The 26,244-nt window shown below is 35.6% G+C and overlaps 1 protein-coding gene across 2 annotated transcripts in view; it reads right to left on the minus strand.

Moving 5' to 3' along the window:
- OTOGL (otogelin like) overlaps positions 1–26,244 on the minus strand; it is a 94,850-nt gene that overhangs the window by 5,542 nt on the left and 63,064 nt on the right. Inside the window, exons 37-58 of one of the 2 annotated variants that reach the window (XM_048302319.1) lie at positions 23,804–24,663; positions 22,946–23,123; positions 21,918–22,060; positions 20,851–20,874; positions 20,616–20,708; positions 19,806–19,995; positions 17,356–17,570; positions 15,359–15,500; positions 14,838–15,023; positions 14,114–14,326; positions 13,160–13,264; positions 12,744–12,851; positions 12,274–12,375; positions 11,588–11,692; positions 11,459–11,499; positions 10,434–10,497; positions 9,296–9,474; positions 8,859–8,963; positions 7,930–8,049; positions 6,274–6,319; positions 4,344–4,415; positions 2,092–2,171 (exon numbers count right to left, since the gene is read on the minus strand). In XM_048302319.1, coding sequence (XP_048158276.1) covers positions 2,092–2,171; positions 4,344–4,415; positions 6,274–6,319; positions 7,930–8,049; positions 8,859–8,963; positions 9,296–9,474; positions 10,434–10,497; positions 11,459–11,499; positions 11,588–11,692; positions 12,274–12,375; positions 12,744–12,851; positions 13,160–13,264; positions 14,114–14,326; positions 14,838–15,023; positions 15,359–15,500; positions 17,356–17,570; positions 19,806–19,995; positions 20,616–20,708; positions 20,851–20,874; positions 21,918–22,060; positions 22,946–23,123; positions 23,804–24,663 — 3,371 coding nt within the window. The remainder of the gene's footprint in view (positions 1–2,091; positions 2,172–4,343; positions 4,416–6,273; positions 6,320–7,929; positions 8,050–8,858; positions 8,964–9,295; positions 9,475–10,433; positions 10,498–11,458; positions 11,500–11,587; positions 11,693–12,273; positions 12,376–12,743; positions 12,852–13,159; positions 13,265–14,113; positions 14,327–14,837; positions 15,024–15,358; positions 15,501–17,355; positions 17,571–19,805; positions 19,996–20,615; positions 20,709–20,850; positions 20,875–21,917; positions 22,061–22,945; positions 23,124–23,803; positions 24,664–26,244) is intronic. The other variant, XM_048302318.1, reaches the window with a different exon arrangement.

Raw genomic sequence — 26,244 nt, forward strand, 5'->3', positions numbered from 1 at the left:
TGAAAAACCTTTTCCCTTTTTTATTTTACTGTTTGTGTCTGAGGGCTGTGTTATCACTCAGAGAAATATATCCAAAAAGTAGATGCAGTAACAAACCAGCTGGAGCACATACTAGTTAGAAAATTATTTGTGCTCTAGGCTTCAGCAGAGCAAAGATTTCTCTCACTGTTACATTATGTGAAGAATTTTCTTAGCTGATACATTGACAGAAAAAAAATTACACTTTTTAACTAAACTTAAGCAGAGTTGAAATGGTGGGAAATCAAGGCTGGCTATACTAGGTCTAGTTCTCTTCATGACAGACTTAAATCTGATTTCTTATGCAGGGGGGGCATATGAACGTTGCTTTGAGCCACTCCCTTCCAAGCCTGTGATTAAATATGCCATACCCATACAAGTTAGACCAAAAGATTACTCTTATAACTGAAATTTCCTGAGATTTGACAGGAGTAAAAAAAGATTTTGTCATCCGCTTTAATAGTCTCAGTTATTAATTAATTAAATGTAATCATGCTTGGCCCTATCCAAGGTTTGACAGCAGTAATCTGGCCAAGAACAAATATGTAGTTCCCAGCCAGTCACAGCTGATACCACCATTTCATGGGCCAAATCAAGATTGAAAAAGAGCACCAGTGGGGGAGCTGGAGAGAAAAGGAAGGGGAGATAAGGGTATGAGGACATGAAAATCTGGAGGTACTTCTGTGTGAAGGGTAAGGGAATCTGTACTGTGTGAAGGATTTGCAGCCATCAAGGAAAACGTGAACAAGGAGATACTGGGAAAAGGGGGCTGTAATACAGACGGAGGTGGGATGGTGGTAGGGCTTTTTGGAAGGTCAGTAGAGAGGGAAGAAAAGATAAAATGTTTACAATAGAAAGTCATAAAAAGGAAGGCTTCATCTGTTGCGCCATTCAAGACCTGACTTGGCCAACATTCTTGTTGCTCCTCTGTGAATGCCTTAGTTCTGCAGCAAGGTAGAACTGCAGCAATGTAGGCCGCAGCTGCGCAGAGCACTCTCTCCACGACTGCAGCACTGATTCCTAAGAGACACTAGAATGAGTTTGTTTCCACTCCCTATCCATTTGCCTAAATGCCACAGCTCTTAGCCTTTTTGTCTGTGGGAGAGCAGAGATCTTCACAGAATTGGATGAAAGGGCAAGGATCTTTTCACCTAGCTTAAAAAACCTGTGAGTTTTGACTAAGTCTTTCATTTTAATACTCTTTATTTAGTTAATACCATGTCCTTATTTTGTCATATTGCTGTCTCAGCCTAGGTTGTTAAAGTAACTGTGAAGCTCTCCAGACTCTTAACTATGGAAAATTACTCTAATTTCATCTATATATTTATACTCCCTCATTATCAACCCTTCTAAAACTAAATAAATACACCACACACTCCTACTATTAAAATTTGAACATGTCACTATTGACCTTCTATCAGGATGACTTTTAACATGTGACGACATTTTGCCTCTTCCCTAATGACTGCTTAGGATCTTCAACAGAATCTTGCGAGAGGCCTTTCAGAAGTTTTCAGATACTTTGTCAATTGCTTCTCTTTTAAGTGCTACATGAGAAGCACATTTGCTGCTCAGAAATTTCCCAGCATCTGTAGATGGGGCTACACCAAAGCTGAGAAATAAGATGTCTCAAGCAGATCCATAAATAAATGGGATCATGAATTTATGATATGGAAACCTATACTATGTGAGGGAGAAGCCACGAGCATAAACGTCTTCAAAGAGGAATGTGGCAGTGTTCCATCACATTTTAAGTTGAAACATTTCTACTCCTCTTTTAGAGCAGGATATTATTTCAGCTAAAGAATTCAGTGCCTTCATTAGTTAAAGTAATTATGGTCTGTAATTTTCATTTGAAGCCAGATGTTTCTCCAGGTAGGAGGGCTCAGTCTCTCAGTAATAGAAATAGCTAGTTTTACTCCATATATGAGTAGGATAACATTCCTAGGGCCAAGAGTCTCCTTTTGAGAAGAAAGCAGCATTTTTTGTTGCTTGTTGTTAGTTATAACCGACTTCTTAATACTTGGTTTGCCAAGCCATAGGCCCAGCATTGAACAGCTCTTTTATGCTTACCGGGCTCTGACTTATACAGTCATTTTTTCTTATGGTTGTCCTGATTGTCATTTTCTGGCAAATCCTTTCTTCCTTTTTGCCTGATAAAATACAAAAAATGCATACTGAATCAAAACATCTTCTGTTCTGTACTTCCTTCTTTAAAAAGTAAAAATATAAACATAATTTAAATAATTATACTTTGTTTTCATTAATGTACACACAGAAACTATTACTTCCATAATTTTCTTTTAAAATCCAATATATTAATAAAGAGTTCCTGTGCAGTATTATCTATTCTTAGCTGGCACATATGAGCATCAAGTGGCCCAAATAAGCTATACAAATTTTTAAAATATTAAACAATGAATATGTTTTTACATTGCACATATGGCAAGAGAAATATATGCAATTAGAAAAGAAAATGTCTTTAGTAATTTTGAATAGTATTAGAATTAATTCTGTTTAATTGGGAATTTCTAAGGCAAATGGGATTTTGATCCTGACTTTTATAAAATTTTCAGAACTTAACATTTGAGAAGGTGAAGCTGTGAATGTGATTCCAACCTTCATGATATTTTTCATGATTAAAAATTAAGTGTAATTATATTATTTTAATATATTTTTGAGAAAGATGTCTTTCAAAGCTTCTTTGAAGACATGCATTTATTTGCTAAATATGGAACACTTTTTATCACCAGATCTGAAGCATGTAGCACATGAAGTCAGCATACAGATCTAGGATGAGGGAAATACTGAATTTTTATGTTCAGTCTTGGAGATATCGATAGGAGGGGGTTTTTTTTAATTTGAAAAATAAAGCTGTACAGTGAAAAGCCATTTTTTAACATGGTAAAAGTCATAATATAATATTGAAACAATAAACATAATTTTTCATGCTTCACTCTGTTTCAGACCATTACTATTATCTGTGTAACAGCAGTTATTTAGATCTCCTGATTCACACCCACACTACCCACCAAAATGATCTGTTAGTTTTGCTGTGCAACCATTCTGGACATACAGCATATAAAATAATAAGCACTATTCAGTAGTTTCTTGACCTTCCTTCATGGCTGAGTGTACAAAAAAACAACAACTCTTCTGTTCTCCAAAAACTTGAGAGCACTTTTATAAGATAAATGATCTCTGAGTAACCAAGATATTCTGCAACCTCTGCTCCATTGAGTGTTGAAAAATTAGGTTGCCTGTAGAGTACAGCTATATTTTAACCTGTGCATTGAAGAATCAAACAAAATTATGTTACTGAATTAGCAGATCTCTCTATGAGCAAAGCTGTTAGACTGTAACATTTCTCTTTTCTTTCCTCAGAAACATTTAAAAAAACTCTGTGATATTTTCATCTGAAAGTGTTTGCCAGCTTGAGTATGTGTAGACAGTGCAATCTTTGTAGTGCTGCAAGTTATATAGAGATATAAATCTAACATTTCAGCATATAAAGTGCTGATGTCTTAGGAAAGCTCTGCTGCTACACTTTTCTCTCTCCAACCTCGAACTGTAAAAAGGAACTGCATTCAATATCAGATGTGCTTTGTTTACTCACTCCTTATTTGAGTAAGGAATTTCTGTGACTTATCCTAAAAAGCAAATTATGAGTGTATTGCAACAGTTCTGTAACAATTTGTAATTTCTGGTATAAAAAGTATATCTTGCCATGAGGTTGTATTTGTATGTGTTGTGGCCCCCTCCCCGCCCCTGCCCTCAGTATTTCCTTAACTTTGTAAAACATATTATTTGTGACAAAGAAGAAATACAGTCACCCCGAGACAACAGCATAAATCCATGTCTGCAAAGGTGAGACCAGACAGTAACACACACTCTTGCTCTATTTTAAGGGAAAAAGATTTTCATCATTAAATTTAGAGACCTGGGATCAGATTCAGAATCTCTTGGTAAGAATATTCAGAATTATGATTTTTTTAAAGTAACATTTCTTATTAAAACTACCCTGTATATTAAGTTCATGTGATAAAACCAATTTCAACAATGAGCAGGAGGAATAACTATCAGCAGCATATGCCATAAATGGATGAACCTAATTCTGACAGGTGCTGAGCAGTGAATCTTAATCAGGCTTTAGAAAACCACTGATGTGGGAGGCCAACAGAGGATCAGCATCTCTCAGTAGCAGGCCCAGAACCATTAACTGCATGGTAACATTTAATGATGGTGACAGCTATGACACATATATCAAGCAGTGCTTACATTGTTATCAAAAAAAAAAAGAGAAAATACATTATTAAAAATAATACCTGGTTCACAATTAATATTATCAGTAGGCACTACTGGACTAATGGCAAAGGGTAATAGACCCAATCCAGAACCTGCCAGAATCATTAGGAATAGAAGATGCTCATGAAATAAAAACATTTCTGTATAAATGACACTTCATTAATTCTTACACTGCCAACTGAAATTTTTCTTTTAGCAAAAAATTATGAGCTTTCCTGTTAGTCTTCTACAATTTAGAAACTCTGCAGCTGCTTCAAGTCTCACTAAAGATGGCCTACACTTTATTACCCCCCTGGTTATCACAAAACTGGAATGCTTACTTTTAAACCAAACTTTTGGAATTAGTCTCTCTATGGCAAGGTAAGAATTAAATGTATCCACTCACTTTGCATGCATTAAATCAAGCTCTTTCAGAAAAGTTATTTGTTCCCATTAAAATCCCAATGTGTTGCAAGCTCTATTTATAAGTACTCAACTGCTTCACCACAGGGCACATGCTTTTAGTTAAAAATAAAACAAAATAAAAATAAAATAGCATATAATTGTATGAATGATATCTGGGGGTTTTAGCAGCCACCTCAGCAAGTATTTCTGAAGTATAACAATGCCTTTCCTGAGGCCACAGAATATGGCCAAAATTATAAATCTTCCTAGTCCGCAGAGAACCAGCACTCAATAATTTTTAAGACTAATTTTCTAAATAACATCAAGCTAATTTTTTTTTTGAAGGGGCAGATTTAAGTATTTTTCCACTCAGTTTATCTCATGAGAGAAAGACTATTGATTAGTAGGATTTTAGTACAATTCTGGTGTGTTACTTCTCTGGTGATTGTCATAAAAAAATAGATTCTGTTGTATTAAAAGACCTTTCGTTTTCCATGTTTTGGTTACAATGGAACAACAATATTTGCAGTTCACTTTCTAAGACTCGCATAGCTTGGAATCTTGGTGTTGTTCTGTGTTTTATAAATATCACTACTTCCCCTTATTTCTCCAAATTATATTCAATACATTGCATTTCAGTTTTATATAATAACTGTGCAATATATGGTTATAAGTCTGTGACTTGCTATTCAATAATATTAAGTAAAAGTTTGTATACAAAAGTTCCAAAGACTAATTTGCTTTTACTCTAATGTTGAACACAAAAAAGGCCAAAAAAGAGGGTTAAAATTTTCTGTAATATTGAACATGTCCTTGCTCTACACAATTAGTTTTACAAAACAGTGTTTTATTTATATATATATACATAATTATATACTTAGATAATAAAAATTTTTCTAGTCAAAACTGCAGAGAAAACCAGTTTTTTCTCAATCAGTTTTTTAAATTGCATAAATTATGAAAATTTTATGTCAGCTTGAGTCACATTTCATCATATTTTAAAGTTACAAACTCAGAAAATGTTAATGTATTCCCAGATATTAAAAGCTGATTTTATATAAGCATTACTATCATCAATATTACTGTAACTTTTCCTCATTTCAGATTTAAGAAAGATTTTGGGCCTAGAAAAAACATATTAGGGATACAGAATAAATTGCTAAGTTTGAAGATGTATCGCAAAATTTCATTGAATCAGGAATCAATTTTAAGAGGAAATATTCTTGTCTTTTCAGGTGAAGATCTTACAGGCGCTATTTTAGAGCCAACTTAATGATAAAGAGAATGTTTTCACTGTTTTAATTGAGACAACTTTTAATCTTCCATGGGTTATATTTGGAGAGATTTGGTTATACTCCAGAACAATAATGTTAAAAATCACCAAGTCAGCAGCCAAATGAAGCAAGGCCTTTTAATAAGAGTAGTTAGATAACTACAACAATTTTATGTGATTTGTAGGGGGAACTGCATGCTTTTTCACTCTTTATGTCCCAGCAACTGAGGTTAAAAAATAAGCCCTCCAAAACCAAAGCCAAACTAGCACATATTGCAGCCTTCATGACTTACAGGTCTTGCAGCAGCCATCATTATACGTCTGCACAATTCCTCCATTCTAGGAAAATAAAAGAAGAATATAGCAAAAAAGTCTGGGCCCAAAGCAAAGGAAATTGTGTCTCAAGACATTCCACATTTTAAAGATGCCAAACTAATAAAAAGTAGTGTCACTGAAATCGAGAGAATTACACAGATATGTATCAGCTGAAGGTTTGCTTCACAAATTCTTTACAGCCTTTGAAACTGAAAATGAACTCACTGATGACAAGTTCAGTAGGGTTCAGTTTTCATCTGATCTGGTTTCCTTTGAAAAAGTCATTTAGTTTCTATCAGCATGTTTTTTATATCATCCACTACCATCTATTTCCCTACCACAGAGATTTATTAGGATAGTTTCAAAATTTTACATGAGTAGCCCAGATCTGCATATCAAGCAGACAACAGAACATAAACAGAACTCTTAAGATAACAATAGACAAAAGACAGACATTTTTTTAGCTTCTATATCTTCATGTGAGCATAAATTTTTTACCTCGTTACAGAAAAATTACCGAATAAATTGTTCGAGAACTTCTTAAATGAGCACTTAAACTCAGATATTCCTGAGTTATCCTGAACTGCCTGTGAGAAAGGCTTTCTTCTCAGCTACTAGTTCAAGCATATGCTTAGCATCTCTCAAAAACAGGTCAGACTGATTCAGAAAGTTAATTTTAGGGCTCCATTCCTTAAAATCTTAACCATTATTAGTAAGGAAAGACCCTAATAGATGATGTTAGAATGGTTCCAAGGAAGAAACTCAGAAATAAATTCATAGTAGTACAGGCATTAATTTTAAATAGAATACCTTCTTCAGGATTGGAAGAAATAGGAACTTTTTTAAACAAATGGAAGGAATAAGTAGGACTGGCACCAAATGTATTATCTGTAGTCAAGGCAGCAATGGTACTTACCCTTTCTACTTATGCATTTATTATTATTTTTAGTTCAGATTAAATATAGGATGTGCCGCAAGTGCAAAAATTTTACAAGTATTATAAAGTTAGAGAATTATTAACTTAGAAGTTAAACTGCAAACAAATATACAATCTTTGTGAAGAGTACATGTTCTTCAAAGCAGTTTATATGGATATGCCACCTTTATATTTTTAAATATATGATGTTGGTAGATACCCCAGATATTTTTTGCTATGTTACACAAATTTTAGTTTAAGAGACAATAAAGTTTATATATACTCTATCATCTTCCTAATCATTGCACAACTTAGGGAATTTTTAATATAGCTGACTTTTATATGGAGCATTTCTGGATTTCTTGGTCTGATTTATTTACTGTGTGTGTTCTATGAACTTGGCAAAGTATTATTCCAAACTAAAGTAAGACATAGCAATTAGCACTTTGTATAGTGTTATGTCAAGCATGATTCCAATTCCACAATATTCTAATTGCAGTCATCAACAAAACCCAAGCCAAACTTTTACACTCCTCACAGATACTTGGTCACTCAGAAAGAAAACCAGAGTACAGGAAATTACTGCAAATTGCTCATTTACATATTTTTACTTACCACTTTTTTAATTTAAAGAAAGTACGTGAAGTTTGCGTGTGTTGTGGAGTATAAACCAAATTCCAGAGCAATTATTGTCACTTACCTTACCCAAAGTACAAACCTTTGTACACTCAGTGTCATTAAATGGGGGACAAACAACACTTGACCCCAGTACAATAGCCCCTGCAGCAGTCTTTGCACATTTGTAGTTGGTACAGTTGGAGGTCCAGGTGCTTCCTTCCTGAATATATAAAACAAAGCCACTGTCAGGAAAGCCAAAACACTTCAACTTTATCTCCAACCTAAAATGTCCATAAAAGTGGTGCCCTCATGCTGTAGCATCTACTGGAGTGCAAAGTCTGCTGCAGACCACCCGTAGGTGGCAAAAGGCAAAGATGATCCTCTAACTACCAGAGGCTACTCCTCCCCAGAGCCATGGCTCTAATCTCCAGCATGCTGCTGAGCATGGGTGTCCTACTGCAGGATGAAAGGACTCTGTGTCAGTTCAGTAATTTCTTTTGCTCTGAAATCAATTGGAAGTATGAACCAAATCATGGCCACATCTAAATTTCTGTGTATGTGTATGCTGGGGCACACCATCAAGATCCTGAACCCCAGTGCCTCAATTTGCACTTTTCCTTTCTGTAGTAACCAGCATGAAGAGAAGAGTGGCCCTGAGAAGAGGGGGACACAGAAGTCCTGATATAGGCTCAGAACCTCTCAACACATCTAAATCACAGTATATAATTTAGAATTAAAAATTGAACCTTGCTCTGCAGTTAAAGCATATCCAGCCTTAAGTAAATGATGACATTTGAATATCTTTGTAGAAAATATAAGCAATAAGATATTTACATGTATGAAATGGCAGGTCTTTAGATAAGCACACTCATTTCCAGTTATACATCATAAACAGTCTCTAACTGTGTAAGTTAGCAGTAAGGAGGTATGAAACAAGACTGACAGCATGAGTTAACTAAGAAACACCTGTCAGACTCTTGTCTATTGTATCATTACAGTTATTTCCTATCTCTGTTCAGAGGCACTTACCTCATACACAATCAGCGTTCCATTCTCTGTACGAAAAGAGCAGGACACGTTTTGACATGTACCACAACAAGTATGGTGGCTGAAGGAAGGAATATATACTTGATGCTGGAAAGAAAGGAAAGGAAAAAAAACAAGTACTTTTTAAACATACATTATGCAGAAATTCTTTGATTTCTGAAATTAAAAACACCAGGGAAAACAATGGATGGATGGATGGATGGATGGATGGATAGATTGACAGATAGATATGTTTATATAGTCTGCTAGAAACTGCCTCTCAAAATAATAGTGTACCCACAAGATACGCATCATCACTGTTAAGTTCTCAAGTTCTTGCTGAGTAAACAGGACTAGCAAAAGTCTTCACCAAAACCTTTATCCTATTTGTGCAGTTGTGCTCACAAATTGCATCATTCCTGTATTTTAAGAATACTCACAGCTTCACATTGCTGGGAACAGTTCATCATTGTGAAATGCATGGCATTGTAGCCTGTGTTCTGATCTTTTTCTTGTAAACACTGTACAGTGTAACAAAGGTCTCCATCCAAGTACTGAATCACTGACTGTCCAGGATTCAGTACTGTGACCTCTTGGAAGATGCACACATCATCCTTCTCTAAAACCAAAAGAAATAAATGTTAGCAGAGGGAGAAAAAAAATCATGAAACAAATTACAGAAACACTGATAAGACAAAGGGCAAAGTCCTACGCACTGCAAAAGTATTCTATCTTTTCGACTTGATTGGTTTGTGGTTTTAATTACCAAACAAGAGCAGGAGGAATGATAATTCAGTTCTAGAAAATGCTACAATTACAAAACTGCCTAAAACTGATAGTGTTTCTACTATAGAAGTAAAAAAATTCTGTTGTTCTTATTTTAAAAGTATTCTAATATTTACCATTCAGCTATTCTGTGCATCACAAAATGTAGCCTTTCTGTCAATTAAACTACTATGTCTACAAATACCTGTGGGCCAGTAATCTGCTCAGGCTGTACCATAAACGTGTGCTTGGCTCTTGGAGGCAGTTTAGCCTGGGCTGCTGCCAAGACTGCAGCTTGCCTCAGCACAGTGCAGCTGAAATCTAGTCTACATGGGTAGCTGAGTGAGGGACGAGAGCAGAGCTCTGATCTTAAGACTGGCTACCTGCTCTTGTGCTGGCTGAACAGGTCAGTTGCTCTGTGTGAGATGTCATCTCATGTGTGCTTGAAAGCGGACCAGGAGCAGCTGCCCTGCTCACACTCAGCTACCATTCACAGCCTGTTTCCTATTTGCCTCTCACCAGAGAGACTGTACCTGACTGAAAGCATGGGCAGTTCTGCAACACTCCCACACCCTGCCAGAATAGACACAAAATGGATGGCTTAGCAGACAAAGCACCACATTCAGAAAAGAGAGTATCATTGCATAACTAGATAGAGACTCATCAAATTAGGATAAAAGAGCATTTACATTTGAGAAGGTTATAATGGTCCTATTTATGCTTTCTTTGCATAAAATGGTGTGCATAAATGCATAAAAAGCACCCTTTTTGCTAAAAACTGAAACACAACAATGAGGAATATGAAAAAGTTACCACAAATGTAGTGAGTGCATCCACAAGCACTGGAAACACTGCTATCTATTTTTTTAACTTCTCCCTGAGTATAAAAAGATAAAAGTTTACAAAGTCATACACAATTAAAGGTAGTGCTACACGGACAATTTTTCTCTAAAAATGTAAAATATTACTTTCATCACTTCCACCCCTGGTTTCATAAAAGAGAAAAGCTGCAATGTACTCAAGAAACAGTAACACATTCAGAGTTATTCAATGTATTTATCTCATCAAACAGAAAACAGCACTTCATTTTCCATAGGGGTGCATAGAATAGCAGAGTCAATAAACAGCATTTTTTCCTGAGAAAAAAAGTTTTTTCAATAATAAATATATTAGCAAAAGATTGCCTCCTAAGAATTTTCTTCTGAAAGAGTGGTGAAAGCTACTTAAATCTAAAATTCCTTAATAGACTTTATGTTATGAAGTCTTCACATAAGGAACTTCAGGCATGGGATAAGGAAAATAGGATCATTATGGTATTAATGGGAGTTTGAACATTCACTCATAATTATTTTCCATCTCACAGTCCCTATTATGACAAACTACAGAGAAGCAAAATATTCATGACTTCTCACACTAGTTAAATTCAATAATGTTAAATCATTTTAATCAAAAGCATAAGTGATTAAGAAAATAACACATTTCTTCAGATGATATATATAATCATAAAGTTCATACCTCATTAATTATTTTTCAAAATGGGAATTACTTATGTAGAAAGCCTCACTAGCATACTGTTTCATGTCAACACTGACCAGGATAAAATTACAGTTTCTTTTTTTCTTTTTCCATCTTAAAACACACAAAGTGAAATTTCTCCAAGGAATGGTTAACAACACTATGCAGACACTTGTTGGAATCACATGCTTCAGCTGGGACTGGAAAGGCAATCCCACCCTGTCCCTGTTCACTCTTTACAACCAATTGAAACAAGGAGTGTAAAAGGGAGGGGTAGGAGAGTGGAACACCATTATTAACAATATTTAAAAGACACCACTTACCAATTTACAGGTCAGCATAGTAGCATTTTCACAGCTACATTCTGAAGAGATAAAGAAAACTGTGTTAATCAATTAGCTAACTCTTAGCTTTGGTTAACAGCTGTGACTAAGGAATAAAGAAATAATTACCACAATGCCATTCAGGACAACATTGCCCAAGTATTTTTTCCTTCACAGGTGTCATGTCATCTGTACAAATCATAGGAGGCTCAGAACAAAGATTTTCATCACAAACTAAATGAGGGGAAAAGACATATGAGAATGTATTCAACTTTCCTTCATGTTTTGCAGCTTACATTACTTTTCTAAAATACATTTAGAAATTACATTTCTAAAATAACATTCTTCTATATAAATATTATTGTATTTCTTAAGCATCTGAATTATACTTGGAATGAAAAACTAAACAAAGATTTTCAAAAGTGATTTTAGTTGTCTTAGAACAAAAAAACAACATGGAAGCTGTTTTATTAAATTTGTTTGAATATATGAACAATTGCATATTAATACTCCAAGGATAGGATTCAGTGCCACATTAATACACTGGTATTTAGATCACTGTGAAAATAACAATATTCTGTCTGGTGAACTAAATAACCTCTCCAGACTCCACTGACTGGGTTTGTTAGCCCACCACTGAGTATACCAAGAAGCTTGAACATACCTCAAACAAAGACACCCTCATTTGGATCTCTTAGTCTATACCTGTAGCCCACCCTAACTGCTGAATCTAAACAAATCCCCACACACCCACACACTGTCTGTCATTTCTACAGAATTTGGTGACATATTGAACTCACAGCAGTTACACTCACCGCAGTAGTAATGAGGACAACAGTAGTGTATGGTATTAAGGTCTACAGTGAGAATTTCCCCTTCACTGCACAAGGGAACAGGCTCAATACAGGATTCACAAACTAAATTTAAAAAAAAATCAGACATTTACAAAGTTTTAAATACTAAAAAGTTAGCACATGTGAATTCCATCTAATAGACTATATAACAAGCAGTATTGTGTTTGTTACTCAGATAACAGAACTTCTAAGGTTTTTATGGATATAAAAACTAAACAAAGTTCAAATATGATGTTCAAAATTATGTTGGAAAGAAAAGATCCCCAAACCCAAGGATAATTATGCTCCAGTCAGCCAGATCTGTGTGAAATCTCACTGACCTCTCCAAGCATTCCAAGTAACCTTAAGTTACTTGGTTTAGAATTATAGTCTATTTTTGTAAATACTTGACTATTCCTAAGCTCTCCATAAAAATATTAGAGGCTTCTTACCACAGAGATGAGAGAAACAACAGGGATCTTCCTGTTTTGCTTCAACAATAAATTGATCTTCTCGGCAGTCTGGCTGGGAGGCATTAAAACAAACTGAAGGATCACATTCTGTAGGATGTGAAACAAACAACTTTTTTAAAGGAGTCACTGAAACAATACAAAAAGATTAAAAAATATATTCTTCATATACTATGTAAAATAAAATACACTAAAGTGATTGTAAATCAGGAGTAACAAAAAACACAAACACAAAAAAATATTGGAGAATGTTTAAGAAAACATACATTGTTGCCTGGTGCTATTTAGAGTGTCCCATTCTGTCAGCAATCAAACCAACTTGTAATACAAATTTTCTCCCAACATACAATACAAGTATGGAAAACTTTCCACTAACTGTGGTTTTGTATTTCCCTTACCGCATCGGTACTGTGGGCAGCAGGACAGGGGCTGGTAGCCTACCACTAATTGTTCATTGGGTTTGCATGTTGGAATAATGGCATCACACAGTGACATGTTACATTCTGTGGGATAAAAAACAATCAATTTTGACATCTTTAAACAGCTACAAGTGCAAGTCCTATAGTTCAAACTATTTATACCATCTAGTACAGAGATCCACAAAACAAGAGCAGTCAAAGTCAGCTTAAAGTTCACTCCATACCATCACATAGATTTTTGAGCTCAACCCAAGCAAGCAGTTATATCCCTCTTAAAACTGGTATTCACTTGCTCTGCTTCCTATACATGAAACCAGCTATAAAGTCCCATTGATGTTCCTTTAGCAAATTCACAATACAGTATTGGTTACAGGTATCTAATGAGCAAAAAGACCATATCAGCTGGACCATATATTCTCATCTGCCTTGAATATGTTATGAAGAAATTAGTATAGTTTGCTTAATATTTTAAGAGCAAAAAACTTATTCTTTTTCTTAACAATCATTGCTAGGCAGAATATTAGTATTCAGAGATCAGCTCCCAAAAAACTTCTTCTGGGAAACAGAAGTAGATCAGAGGATACTGCTCTTCACACCAAAGCACTAGAAAGAAAAGCAAGCAATCTCTGAAGACTTCCCCAAATACCAAGGTACTTCTATCATTGAATATATATCAATTTATTATTAAATTCCATGCAAGAGCTTAAAAAATAATTTTTAACAGAAGATTTGCTTAACTGGTGGACCTCTAAGAAAAAAATTTTTTCAGTGAATAATTCTTATAAAGAATAGAAGCCTCAATTGCTGGCCCAACCAGCCACAAATACTTGAAAATTAATTCTAAAAAATGTTACCTTGAATTTAAAGTTTTTCAGCTGCCTGTGAATGTCATGCACTTAGACTTCTGTTACTGAACACAAATGTGGTACATACCACAAACTTTCTTGGGACAGCAAGCTCTCTCTTCAATGACATCGAGTAGAACTTCCCCTTCTCTTTCACAGACTGGTGCTGGATCCTCATTGCATTCAGGTTCTACAGCAACAATGCTTCCATTTTCTAAACAGCTGTACATGCAGCACCCTCTCATGGACCCATTCCAGATCTCCCCAGCAGAGCGGGGCTCTCCTTTATTATCTGTACATGCTGGGAAAAACAAACCCCCATGATATCCCTTCAACAAGCAGACAGGTCCCATTTCCTGCAAGCAACCACAACTTGCATAACATTCTGCATAAAATAATATCACTGTGGATCATTATGATAAAAGAATCCAAGAAAAAGGATGATGACCTTAAGAGCCCCAAAGGAACAAATGCTTCACTATGGTGAAAATGGGTGAGGGCAAGGGACAGAACCTGCCCAGGTTATTCCTTCCTAAGTTCTCAAGGGAGGAAAGCCTGGGAGCTATAGAAGAATGACCACTATTTTCCCCCCAGTAGCGGTACATCAGCACTGGGTCTTAAAGCCAAGATAACTGAAAACACAAACTGCTGCAGCTTGAGAAAAAGGTAGGCTCTGTTCAAGGGACCTTTCTCAGATTCGCGCTTACTGAGGACTGACACAGAACTTAAACTCATCTCGTACCATGAACTGTTAAATATAACTGTGGTTAATATTTCATAACTGCAAAACTACTCTGTCCTACTGTACTTACTACATTTTTCTTCTGGTATACAGAGGTCAGAGTCTGTTCTATGCAGAATGGTGCCATTTTTACACACACAGTCTTCCCTTAAATAGGAACAGGGAGAATCTTCATAGAACCATTTATTCAAGCATGTCTTGGCTTCACAGGGTTGCACACAAGGCTGGTATTCCTTGCCCTCAGGACAGTTCAGTGCTGCAAGGAATAAAAAAGGACATTGAGTGCTTCTGTATTCTTTCAGAATTTCATTGGATAAATAGGTAGTAATAACAAGTGAGTTAGCACAGAAAGCATGCATTTATACTTTTAACAGTACTCTGTTACAGCAGCTAATTCAATGGAGATTAAAATTCATTCATGACTAAATGATGTATACGTATCTTAAGAACTTGTACCCTGATTTATCAATGCTGTGATAAATTGAGATGTTACTTACAAGAATAATAGAAAGAAATATATTTTTAACTTATCACTCGAAAAACTTCATCACTAAAGCCACATAGGGGTACAGAACATGGCTGTCTGCTTACAACAATAATCAGGTGTCCTCCATTTAATGCAGATGTTGTGCTTGTTGCACAAAGCCACATATGCAGAAAGCGCATCACACTCATAATTCCAAAAATTAGAACTGTTGATCCACATCTTCTCACAAAATTCCTGTGGTGACACCTAGGAACATATTGCAATTGGGAATTAACAAGTATAAGGACTTTCTGTAATTAAAATAAATCAGTAATTAAGAGAAATAATATAGCCATAAGGGAAAAAATTGTTAGCAGTGTCTAAATTAAAACATATCATTTTTGTCAGAACACTCATTCTGCAAAACTTAAACTGACGAATTTTCTGTGCTCATCAGCAGACACAGAACACAGACCTAGTGAGATTGTCACACTACTTACAAGAACTTTTCAGTATAGCCCTGTCAACTAAAAGTGAACAATCTCAGCTAAACGTTGCTGCTATACCTTCCATACAATCCTTCTGTGAATTCATTACTTATTACTCTGTTTCTGTGTCTGTAGGACCTGATAGCCTATGTTACTGAGTCTAAATGCAGGTGGTGCAACCCATCTTATTTCTGTTGGATTTGTTTGCATAAACTTTTAACAACATGTAAAAGTCAGATTTTATTTCATTCTGCCTGTTCACTACTGTGTTGCAGCCGAGTTCTCCCTGTGATTTCAGTAAGTCTTCAAGCAGTCTCTCACTTCTGCCAAGAAGGTCATGATGATTCTGATGACTGTGTTACCTATCCTTGACGAGCTGCTCCCTGCCAGAGTGCACAGTATGCTCCATCCACTCTAGCTCTGCCACCATCTTGTATATGAAAAAAACCAAATTTCACAATGGATGAACCAACCCCTTGAAAATGTTGATGGTACATCAGTTCTTGCTATAAACCAGGAAAAGATGCCCTATTAGAGTTCTCCTGGGAATGTATATGCAGCAGGAATTCTGACTCCTCAGATTTCCTTAAATTATTATAAAATGAGTTATGTCAAAACAATTATGCAAAGCATCCTACTACTCACTGGTGCTACTCTATCTTCTAGATTCCAAACCGCTAACCACTGCTCCCTCCCACTAAGTTTCTGAGGCAAATATCTATTAATTTTGTATATAAAGAAACTACTTTAGTTCCTTCCTTTCAGAAGAACTCCCTGAATTTTTTCTACCTCAGGAAATTGACGAGAGGTCTCAGGAATTTGAAAGATGGGGCTCAGCTGCATGCAATACCTTTAACAGCATTTGTCTGTGATGAAAACTAAAGTGTAACACAGTAAGAACCAAGAGTGGAAAGGCAGAACAAGAAGAAGTGAATTAGGGAACTCCAGTATCTCTCAGGAAGAAAGGGCCACTTGAGTAATTAATCCTTTTTATTTTTAGTTAAGTGGGGGAAGTCAGTCAGACCTCAGGGATTTGGGGCTTCCTCATTTTCTGTTCTGGGAAGCAGCTGTGCTGCACTACCCACCTCTAGTGATAGTCTGCATGCTACAGCTATATCCCCATTAGAAACTACCGTTTGTGGAAACAAATGATAGTGATTTCTGTAAGAAATGCAACAAAATTGTCAACATAATATTTGACTATGTCAAAAATTTTTAACTGAAAATTTCTTTAGTCCAATAAGTCTCCAACTGCATGAATCGCTGTTGTGTGCAGGAGAAGCATGAGGTTTTCTGTTCTAGTGATCCATGTTAAGCATTTAATAAAAATAACACCTTCGGAATGTGTTTATCTTGACATGATGATCCGTTGTCTCTTCTTTGACAATTGCCCGTTAAATAATTTCAAAAAAACAGCGTAATAGCACAGGGATCAATATAGATGTGTGTTTACAATGGACAACATGACTAAAGTACTAAAGCCAACGTGACAGGGGTATTACAACCATCCATTCCATTGTCAAATCATAAAAATAAGCAAAACATGAAAAATGTGCACGTGTCTGTCATGCTTTTCTTAATTATACAACTTTTATTAGATTTGCTCCTGCAATTTTTCCGATCATCATACTCACTTTCTTGTGACAAGGGATGAAAGTGCTTCTGTTTAACAGTTCCATACAGTATGAGCAGTTATCTTCAGTACAATTTCTTGCTGGCCTCCTGGTTGTTACATCAAGTGATTTCTCAATTTCCCAACTCTTAATGAACATTTCAATTTCCTCCATATTTGTAATTATGGTCATGTTTTGCATTTTCAGGTCATCACTAGGATCTCCATTACAGACCCCTGGAGACAGAGCGTCATATTCAAAGCACAAACAAACATGCCACATTTCATTTGGGAAAGAAAAGTGCACTTGATAAGTTATGATCAACACTGCAGCAGGCTGACCTGTGCAACTTAGTCACCTGAGTTTATAAGTTAAAGCAGCTGTATATCCACTGCAGTTCCAACTTCCTGCTCGTGATTCTACTTCTCAGCTCAATGGCTTAGTAAAGCAAGTAGATCATACAACACAACTCATGATATCTTTCACAGCAATTTACTTTTGAGAAAAACTGCTACCAAAATGTGCTGTTGACTGTAGCAAATTCACTGTCACGGCACTAGATTCTGATCTCATTCACTGAATATCAGTTAGTTCCTTGGGAGTAACAGTAGATGGTTTTCAAATTAACTGCTCGTCACTGATTATTTGACACTGTACTGAAATTTAATTGAACATTCTAAGTGCAAGAAGTTATGAAAAGAATCTTTTGATGAACAAATTGCTTTATCTAGAGAAAATATTGTTCTTACTCAATTTATTAATACAAAACCACTATAAAAAACAACCTTCCCAGACCTCTGACATTCATTGTCTACCTGAATTCATTATTGTATGCATTCTGTTGATTAATCAATTAAACTATATGATCTCTTTAAGTGAGAACAAGTGAGTAATGCCAAAACTTTGATCTTCATACTGGCGTTTTTATGTCTCGGGTACTGATCAGGCAGAGCTCCTCTCTTGTTTTCACTTTCCTTCTGCACAGGTAAGCACATCCTAAGCCCTTGCCCTCATGCTTTCAGCCCTGCAGTCTGATGCTCTCCAGGGTCCTTTGTTAGAACTGGATGAGCTTGGTGTAGCAGGCTGTTGTTCTTTTAGACAGCATGGAGAAATACAGAAGATGGCATTTAAATAAGAAGCATTTTACAGTAGCACCACTTTCCAGTATTCTTAACTCTTATGCTTTTTGCTGCAAATCACAAACTTAGAATTTTTAAGGCCATGCTGCAGAACTGCAGAATCAATACAGCTTTAAAAATAAAGCAAATTTACCACATAGTCCCACAATTTTTCCTAGGATGAGAAGAAGAAGATTGCAGAATCCCAGACAGGAACAAACAGCAGAGAAAGGAAAGAAGCACCAAAGAAAGCTTCAGAATTTACTGCAAAATATTAGGTAGTGCAACACTTTTAAGCTAAATTTGGATTTGTCTGCATTGTCTTACTCTCTTTATCTTTCCATGACACAAAGAGGAACTATTCTGTAAGTCTTCCTACATTTGACCTCATCTCATCCCACTCGTTCTGCATGCATAGAGAAGATGGCATGATACTGGGAAAACATGCAGGGCCAGCCTTCACTTTCTCTCACTAGATCTTTTGTTCAAGCAGAATATAGAAATTGATTTTAAAGACTTGATTTGTTTATATTTATATTTAAAGCATATCTGATTTGCTTTTTAGTTTTTAAAACTAAAAGTGGTTTAAAAGATTATAAAAAGTTCATTTTCCTTTTCAATATGAAGTAGATTATGTAAAATTAAAAACCACCAGAAAATGAACATTTATGATAAAATTTAAGTAATTTTAAATTACCTGCTTAGACTTTATATTATTCATACTGGAAGAATTATAAAAAGACTTAAGAGAAGCCTGAAACCTGCTACATTTACTATCATTGTAATTCAAGACTGAGACAACTCAGCACAGTTTTGGACCCTAGACCCAGCCTCAAGAGGTCTAAATACACATTCTAAATTCACTATCCTCACAAGAATTGGACCCTTCCCAAGATACTTTTGTCAGTATTTTCATAGCAATAAGCTGCTACTGTTAACATCAGACAGTTATTCTTTTCTCCATAATCACTGAAATATACTGTCACTACCTGAACTTCTTTAGCAGCCACTTCACTAAAAATTTTCTTTTTCTTTACTTGGCTTCAGCAATACTCTTAAAACAGGCAGAAATAAGTAAATAAAATAAGTAGATTTTTTTAAAGTTATTTAGATACAATGTGCTGATCACTACTTGTTCTGCAAAGTACTTTATTATCACACGGTGATTTTAAACAGAACAATTAATTTATTATTATTAATAGTCTTTCACAGGCCCTCATATAGGATTGTCAGCATAGTTAATGAGGGTCACAAGGAGAGCTATAGGGACAGCTGGTCACAGACACAAAAGGGAGCTGCAAATTTCTATTGGGAAGTTTCTAAATAAGAAAAGAATTGCCACCATAGCCTCACCACAAAGTCCTTCTGTCTTCCTCGATGTGTTGGAGTGTAATCCATACTGTATATCTATGATGCCTGTAAGATGAGCCCACTTGATGCTAATACCAGCTGGGGTATTAACAACATACATTGCACCAGTATCCTGAACACTCAGTCCTTCTTTTGAAAATGGTAATGGTTGAATTACAGAATCCACAATTACCTAAAATAAACCAAACACATTTTAGAAACAAAGCCAGATTGCAATGATGTATTTTATATGCATTTCTATTTTATAACAAAAGGTTTTTTTCACAGCCTCTACCACATATGACAGTCACAGTGCTTAAATCAGAGAGCTTCCCACCAGTGCTACTTCCAAAAACTGCAAATGAAGTAGGTATGAGGAAAAAAAATTCTAATTAAGGAAAGAATAAATCTTATTTATCATATATTGTATGATAAAACAAAACCTCATTCCACTTATTCAAAGTCATCTGTTCTGACTTGTTACTGACTAGCAGGAAAAGTAGCTTAAGAATTTATCATGTCTAGGGTTCTAGGGTTTCTGGAAGTATAGTCTCAGGCATAACTGCTTTTGCAGCTTCTTAAAAATCTTAAAAGAACTTTAAAATGTCATTTTGGAAAAATGACATTTAAGTGAAGCATGGTACCAGAAATGTATATTGTTTTGCTTCTAGCATAGCATGAATTACTGGGAACCTGAACTGCAAAAGTAGTCCTAATCCTGTGTTTCATTTTAATTCTGATATATCACATTCTACAACAGAATAGCTTTCCAGCTATTTTTTAAGAGTACACACACTGCTGATATATACTTACTTTTCTTGCTAAACGATTGATAAGTATTTGACATGTGTGTGTTGTGACATTCAATTTCTTAAAACAGAGCCCTGAAGTGTTTGCTGGTGGCACCTTGAAAGAAAAGCAACAAACAAGTTTTGTTACTATCATTTTTCTAATTCTGTGCCTGTGCTATTGGAATTTTTTTTATTACTTTAATAATATCTTTTAATATTAATGCATTTTATAATTAGCAAAATAAGTAAGCACTTACTAGTTTTCTTATTGAATTTGCACTCTGGAAAACAAAAATAAATTAGAAGCGCAATAATAATCAGCAGCATTTTATTTAGAAAAAAAAGTTACTATTTTCTTTGTCTTTAATGTTCTTCTACAATCAGCTACATAATTAAATTTATTTAATATATTCCTTACAAATAATAAAAAATACACACTCTGCAGCAAATTCTGTGCATATGCCGAAAGGCCCTTTCAAAAAATACCTCATGAAGAACTAAACATGCAGACTTCTAAAACTCATCTGCATATGTGTTCTGCATTCGCTCCTCTAGACTGCAACCAGGAAACAAGAGAGCAATTTAATAGAAAACCTCTAAAACAATGCAATGCCCTTAACGGTCTTAAAGTTCGAACATACAGTTGCCCAGTGAGAGTAATAAGAGAGATGGGAAGGCTAGAAGCCTGTTGAAGCCCCTCATCACTGACTGGTTTGTCGACAAACCAAAGATGGACTCAATCCAGTTGCTCAAGGGCTGCATAAACTAGGACTGTCGACAATGCAAAGGAAATATTTGTACAGACTCTAAGGATGAGACTGACCTGATCTAAACTGGCAATCTAAAAATAGAGTGGTCAAATCCCCTGTGTAGACAAGAGTTAGACAACTACAAAGAACAGCTCATCACAAAGTCATTAATACTTTCCTAAAATAACTACAAAATATAATTTTTGACTATTAAAAATATTTTTGTATTTTGACCATATTGTACAGTACAAATTCAAGGTTACAGGAACACTTCTGTGTGAAGAACCTGAAAGGAGACATGCATATTCAGAAGTTATGTCACCTATGATAATTTAAAAGGAACTTACATTTGAATTTCCTTATAACACAACAATTAGTATTCAACTCAAGATAAAATTTTTTTCTCTAGACAGCATTATTAAGCATGCTTCTTGAAAATTAAACAACTTGGCATTTTTCATTGAGTATGGCTTTTATGTATAAGTTTTAATTGACATATTTTTGCAGAATTTCAAACTTATAACACAAAAATTCAAGGAACAATTATAATTATTACATAAATTCAAAAATTTTACCTGATTAGCAGGACATTTTTCAATATGAGCAACAATAATTTCTCCTGGTAACTTGACTAAAACATAGGAAGCCATATTGCAGAGGGCTATGTTGTTTCCATCAAACGTAATAACACTCAGTTCAGACAGTACAGAACACTGACCTAAAAAAGAACTGTCATTTAATGAGGTTACCACAAAACTGAATACAGGGCATTTCTAAAAGCTTTCAGTTCTAATATTATTTGCTTTTGCATATACATTCATAGTAGATAGATAGATAGATGACCTTGTTCTGCAGGCAGCATATTCAGCCATAAGCAGAAGAAAGTGTTTAGGTTACTCAGTGGAAATACCTTAACCTGCTTCTGTGTGCCCAGGGTAGGGGAGAATGTTTAAATTGGTGACAATTTTCACTTAAGTCAATGTTTTAAAGGCAAGGTTAATGAATCTGCACAGTGTGAGATAAAATACATGCATAAATATAGATAGATAGATAGATAGATAGATATTTGAAATACTGACAAGGGACTTTTCTGTCTCATGTTGAAGCAAATATAAAGTGCAATATTGATTTCATTAATACTACAAGGTTTTAAATATGACTTGTCTTTAGCCTTTTTGTTCCCCCTGCAGACATTCATCCACCAGTTTCTGCATTTGAATAAAAACTGCAATTAGAGCTAAATGAAATATGAGGGTTCTGTCTTTCAGAAAATCTAGTATTTAATTTATTTTTCTTCATGAAATGTTGAAATCTTAACATTTCTACTGATAAAAATTCTGAAAAGTCTCAGCTGAGAAATATTGGTGTTCGCATTGCAGATGTCATCTCAATGTTTTCATTAAAAAAAAAATATTTTGCTTCTCCTGAATGTCAATTCAAAGGTACCAAAATTCAGTATATTTCGTTCTGCTTTGCTGATGAATACCTCTTTTTAATTCATTCCACTGTTTAACCCCTCATTCTCATTGTAATAACCCTATATTTTATTAATTGAAATGTACCAAGGCTCCATGTTTTACTTAAAAATAAAACAGCAACTTACAGGGACATTCCCATTCTGGACAACAGCTATCAGTGTTAACTTGAACAGGCATTCCTCGAAAACCACAACCTGGCTTCAGCACATCCTTAGGGCAGTTCCTTGAAAGATTGTATAACATCCAACCCATATTAACACAGACATACTGGCTACATTTGTCAACAGGTTCGAGGTATCTCGGCTGTCATATAAGGAAAAAACAACCAGAGTCAACTTTAACTTCATTGGTCTTATGAAGTCCAAGAAATTACTTGTCCATCTCCCAGGTCTGAGAGAGATTTACCACATCTACCTGCTCCTCATTGCTTATTTTGGAATGACTTGCATCTGTGTGGTAGTAACCAGTGACAATGATGCATGTCCATTCATTCACACCCTTCCTGTTCCATCCAGCTTTGGTGGAATACCCTATGTAAAGCATTATGCATTGAGGCTACACGTTATCATCAGTAATAATCTGAAGCATTTTAAGAAACAGAAAACCATGCATTCCCATCATTTTAAACCCTATGACAAAGAAACAAGTGGAAAAAGGAAAGTCAGGGTGAGATTATGCAGAAACACCAAAATTCCAAGGATTATGCCTTTTTCTGCAGCTCAGAAATATATTTAGCTATCTAGAACAATAACATGGCTTTAAAGCCTTTTTTTTTTCAGAGCAATACATCCAAGTTGCAGAATATATCAGGGCAATGTAAGAGCAGCAATAAAACTATTCTCTAAGAATAACTGAGAATTTTTTTTAAAAGTAAATTAAATAGAAAATAGGAAATATTTTAAATCTCAGATAGGTAGAATAACAGAATGGACTGAAAATTAATATATATTTTAACATGTAGGGGCAAGTAAGACTGATCATACCACACACTCAGAAGATGTAGACATCAGTGTATGCATCATGGTGCCAAAGTAAGCCTTGTCAGCTACAGGCGTCATTTCTGAAGAGGAAAGCAGAGCCATTCTACCACTAGAATGAGATGTATCTATTATAGTTCTGGTTTGCAGCTCTGTGGCCTCTGTTACACTAAAGTAAGGTGTAATGGGTTTCTGTGTTGGCATTTTGGACGTATCTGATGTTGTTACACCCAGGACTCCAGAAACAGAGATATTTTTGACTGAGGTTGTATTTCTTGAAAAAAGCAAACTCTGAACTGCAGTTACTGGCAAATAAGGTGGGGAAGATTTGTCAGTTGTGGTTGTCTTCATCTTGGTAGCATTTCTTTGCTCATGTGAAGTCTGACCACCTTCTGAAATATCCACAGTTTTTTCAAATGAAGTTGTGTATTCAACTTCTGATGCTATGTATGAGGTACTCTTCATCTGTGATAATGGACTTGTAGTACCAGTTGTTTTCATTAAGTTAATCTTTGAAGTTTCTCTAGTGCTCTGTGAAGCTTGAGTTACTGCAGTTGTAAATAAAGATTTGTGTGCTTCTATGGTGGTAGGAACTGAAGCTGAAGCCATATAAAAATCCAAATTGATGACAAAAGAATCAGTGGTTTTTGTTGTGATCCTAGAGGCTAGGGTAGCTCCTGAAGTAACTAATAAACTGGCTGAAGAACTAGGCAGCATTTTTGCAAAAATATAAGGTGCTTTTGAGGATGTAGCATTCACTGTTGTGTTCGTGATCATTGGTGTAGTGGACGGAGTGATGATTCCAGCTGATATGGCTGATATTTTTCCATCATCTTCTGAAGAACTTACCGAAGAACTCGGCTTTCCTAGAGAAACATTAGAGATAGGAGTGATCTTAGGAGGAGGTGAAAGCATAGAGGGCTGGCTTACTAAAGTGACGTCAGAAGTTGTAGGCATTAGTAAAGAGGGCATTGCAATGGATGTTTTTAGTGCAGCTGAAAAGTTGGTAGAGAGACTTATTTTTAAAGTGAATTTAGAAAAATCCACAGAAGTTACAAGGTCTATAATTGGAATTTTTGAAGTTCCTTGTGTATCTAGAGATGAAACTGATGCTTGGGTAGCACTTATATTTTGTGTTAGTGATGATGTGCTACTGACTATGAGAATAAATGAAGAACTTGTAGTCTGAGATGTCACATAATATGGTACTTATGTTGATAACAAGGTTGTAAATAAAGATAATGACCTTGTAAAAGGAAGATCTTTGGAAATGAAAGTGCCTGAACTTTGAGCCACAGGGTCAGTTTTCAATACTGTATCTGAACTTTTTGGGTACTCTGTAAGTTCTGAAGTGGTTATTGATGTAGCATTTAGAGGTAATACCAATGTCCTGAGAGGGAAGAGTGTAGACATAATGGATTTCATTGGCTTTTTAGAAATGGATGACAATGAAAATAAATCAGTGTGCATTATATGCTTATTTTCTGTGGAGGCTTTACTTACTACAGACCTATCAAAGATTGTTGAATTGACTGGAGGAATGGAAGCACCAGAAGGTACTGTGTAAAGACTTTCAGAGGTAACCATGGCACCTGCTATAGCTTTGGGCTTCAGGGAGGTAAACAGAGAATGCACTGGTGTAGATACCATGCATGTTGCAGGACTTGAAGAAGTGTTTATAGGGATTTGAGAAACAACTTGAGGTGAAGATATTGTCATTATTGGCAGAGCAGCAGAAATACTGCCCTTTTTTAATGGAGATGTCTGCTCAGGAACACTCATTGAAATTTGCACTGAAGATGAAAATGGCTTTGGAGGAAAATTAGTTGAAGAACTAGCATTTCATGATATCAGAGAAGTTTTAGACAAGGGTTTTGCTGTTTTGAAATATGAAACTGTGATTAATTGAGGAAAACTTGTCTTAGAGCTAGAAAATCTAGTAGTCATTGGAATTTGAGGAGCAGTTGAAGTCAGTGCAGAAATGGGTGTTGGGTAAACCGCAGTTTGAGTAACGCCAGACCTAGTTCTAACAGACAAAGCAGATATAGGAGAAGTAGATGTGCTTAGTGTCAATCGTGGACCTAGAAGAAATACAGGTCTTATGAAAGTTGCTCTGTCAGCCAGCAAGGCAGACAAAGACACTTCAGAGTGTATTTCTGCTCCCTTAGGATGACTTACTGAAGGACTCCTACTCTTCCCAATCCCTGCAGGCAGCTCAGAAGTGACAAAAGATATCTCGGAGGTTAAAGTTGTTAGTGCTGAGGAAGGTCGAACTGTTCCTAGCTGACTGGTTCATGTTTCGAGTGAAAAAGGAAACTACCACTAGGGAAGTGGGTGTTAACACTGCAGAATGTGTTGGAATAAGACTTGCACTGAGCAGGGTTGTTGGAGTTGTTATTGTAATGGGTAAAGTTATAGATGCATTAGAGCGGGCAGTATGTGAAGTG

This window comes from Corvus hawaiiensis, chromosome 4, assembly GCF_020740725.1.
Source record: "Corvus hawaiiensis isolate bCorHaw1 chromosome 4, bCorHaw1.pri.cur, whole genome shotgun sequence".
Lineage (NCBI taxonomy): Eukaryota > Metazoa > Chordata > Aves > Passeriformes > Corvidae > Corvus > Corvus hawaiiensis.